Here is a 2,500-nt window from a genome sequence, read left to right as displayed (position 1 = left end):
CTAGAAGATTCTTCGCATTATAAACTACCACGTTTGGGCTATCTGTTTTTATCACATTTGCAGAAGTTCTCTTTGACCATTATTGTTGCATACAGAGTGAAGGCAGATTGACCTGAGTTTTCAACGGTGCAAAACGTCCAAAAGACGGACTTCCTGTCACTGCCAATCCTATATAACCCCCACTGATAATGCTCATAACTCTGATACAATCCTATTAGTCTGAAGATCATATTTACTTCGTTGGTAAGCCAACAATGCCTAAGTAGTCTGGTAATAATGGAAATGTGGTAAAAATACATTCGAATTTTATCAAAATTAGTAAGAAATAATAGGAATTATTCAACTATAAACCTAATATTTGTAAAAGGGTATCAAGCTACCATTCTAGCAGCTCTGTAAATTAAATAACATAATCATGCCTGATTTGAAGCAGGACATTTATAATAATAAAAAAAAAAGAAAGCTAATATTGTCACAAATTTCATACGGAATTATGACTCTGAGAGTGTGCCCATCATTTTAGAGTAGCAAAAAATTATAATAATATGTAAAAGCTGCCAATATTAATGATGCTTTTTGCAACTGAAGTAGCATAAAACTTTCAGCTCACTTGAGGCTATGTAAAAGTCAGTGCATTTTTAGTACGAACATTCTTTCACATGCATTAAATGATTAATCATTGTTACTACTTTTGCCTGTCAGTCATAATACACAGTGCTATTATGGAATCTTTGATCATGATACACATACCAACGTTAGTGAATGAAATGTAAAAACCAAAATCGTTAATTACTTGAGCATCTAAATCGTCGAACCCGGTGTCACAAATGCTTGCAGACGAAGGAAGAGTGCTTGAACGAACTTCAACTCGTCCAGAACTTTGAGTAGCACCATCCACTAACTGTACACTTAATGTCTGCAATTAAACGTGGAAGCAATCACTTTTTTATATATATTATAGAAAAGAATTAGAATAAATATGTTCTGTAAAAATATGTAAAAGAGACGAATACATATAGGCAAATACAGCCACATCTAAAGGGACCCCTCTACCACAGGAAGTCTACAAGAAATTTGGCTTTGTTAGAATCTGAGTTGCTAAAGTTACCGTATCAGCTGGGTATACCTGACCTTGACATACTTCCATGAATCAAAGTTGGACCAGGTAACCAACATAGGTGACCACTGAATATATAAACAGATCATCATAAAATGTTGTTTTGAAACTGATACTGATAATCATAGATTAAATATCATTAACTTAATTGATAACTTCTGTAAAGAGATCTATGTAAAGCATCCAATTACACTTAATATAATCCTCAACACCAAAGATTTGTCAACGTGTACTACCAGGTAGATGGTTTCATTGGGATTCTTGCTCGTGGTTTGAGTGAAGGTTACACCCGCTGTTTGGTTATGCTCTGTTTCCTAATATTAATCTCAGCAACCCCTGCTGGAAGCTGGGTCCAAATTAAAAAAATGAGTAAATATGTCCTAACCTGCTGTAGCCAACCTAAGCTGACATAATATAATCTAACTTAATCATCTTTACATAACATTACATATCCCAATCAACCTAACCTAAACTAACATAACATAGCCTACCCTAATCTAGCGTACCTAACTCAGCTATCTAACCTAAACTAAAAAGAATCATACTAACAACCTAACATACCTAACCTAACTAAAAACCTAACCTAAGATAATCTTACTAACCTACCAAACCTAACCTAGCTTAACCTAACATAACCTAGCCTAACCTAAAGTAACCTAATTCAACTATCAAATAAATTATATGATGACCTAAGCTGCTGCAAACCCCCCTTGATATCATTTGGAAGAGCAATACTCACCCCATAATGACAAAAGACGCCAGCATCTTCTGAGTGGAAACAATTCTCATCTCCATAGAGGAATCCAGGGCAGTTTACAAGACTCTTTTCCTCGCCCGTGCATTGGAGATCATCAGCGCCTATAATTCCAAACCCTTCTCCAAAATACGCTCTTGTGAATGATACGCTCATGCCACCCTCATACCCCAGGTTTCGACAGATGACCTAGGGAAAATGTATTGAAAAATTATAACGAAATAGTATGTGATGTTTATGCAGTGCAAGAGAATAAAAAAAAGTATATGAAAAATTCCCACAGCAAGTTTATATTTACATTCTTAGAACTAAAATGTTAACCTAAAAGAGATTATGATGAATCCATCTATGAGAAAAGGCGGTGCTAGGTCACACGAACAAACGTAACATGCCGATATTTTGTGTAATTTTCAATGTGCATCCAGAGAATACTGTATAGAGAAGAAAAAGTTAGTTTTATCATTATCTATTGATTCCCCAGTTAATTTTCCCCAATGGAAACTTGGCTAGGATACAAGATACACTTGCTAAGAACAAAATTATGGGTAGGATACAGGCAAGGTCTATATATACCAGGTCAGCCAACGCGCAGCTTAAGCTGTGAATCACCCATACTGTGACGTCAAGCT

General features: G+C 35.5%; 1 protein-coding gene across 2 annotated transcripts in view; it reads right to left on the bottom strand.

Moving 5' to 3' along the window:
* LOC137655755 (neurotrypsin-like) overlaps positions 1-2,500 on the bottom strand; it is a 67,592-nt gene that overhangs the window by 41,497 nt on the left and 23,595 nt on the right. For both annotated transcript variants that reach the window (XM_068389836.1, XM_068389837.1), the window contains exons 8-9: positions 1,857-2,060; positions 794-916 (exon numbers count right to left, since the gene is read on the bottom strand). In XM_068389836.1, the coding sequence (XP_068245937.1) occupies positions 794-916; positions 1,857-2,060 (327 nt within the window). The remainder of the gene's footprint in view (positions 1-793; positions 917-1,856; positions 2,061-2,500) is intronic.

The sequence above is a fragment of the Palaemon carinicauda genome, chromosome 16 (assembly GCF_036898095.1).
Source record: "Palaemon carinicauda isolate YSFRI2023 chromosome 16, ASM3689809v2, whole genome shotgun sequence".
Taxonomy (NCBI): domain Eukaryota; kingdom Metazoa; phylum Arthropoda; class Malacostraca; order Decapoda; family Palaemonidae; genus Palaemon; species Palaemon carinicauda.
Note: the sequence above shows the minus strand (reverse complement) of the source record. Positions and strands in the feature narration are given on the sequence as shown.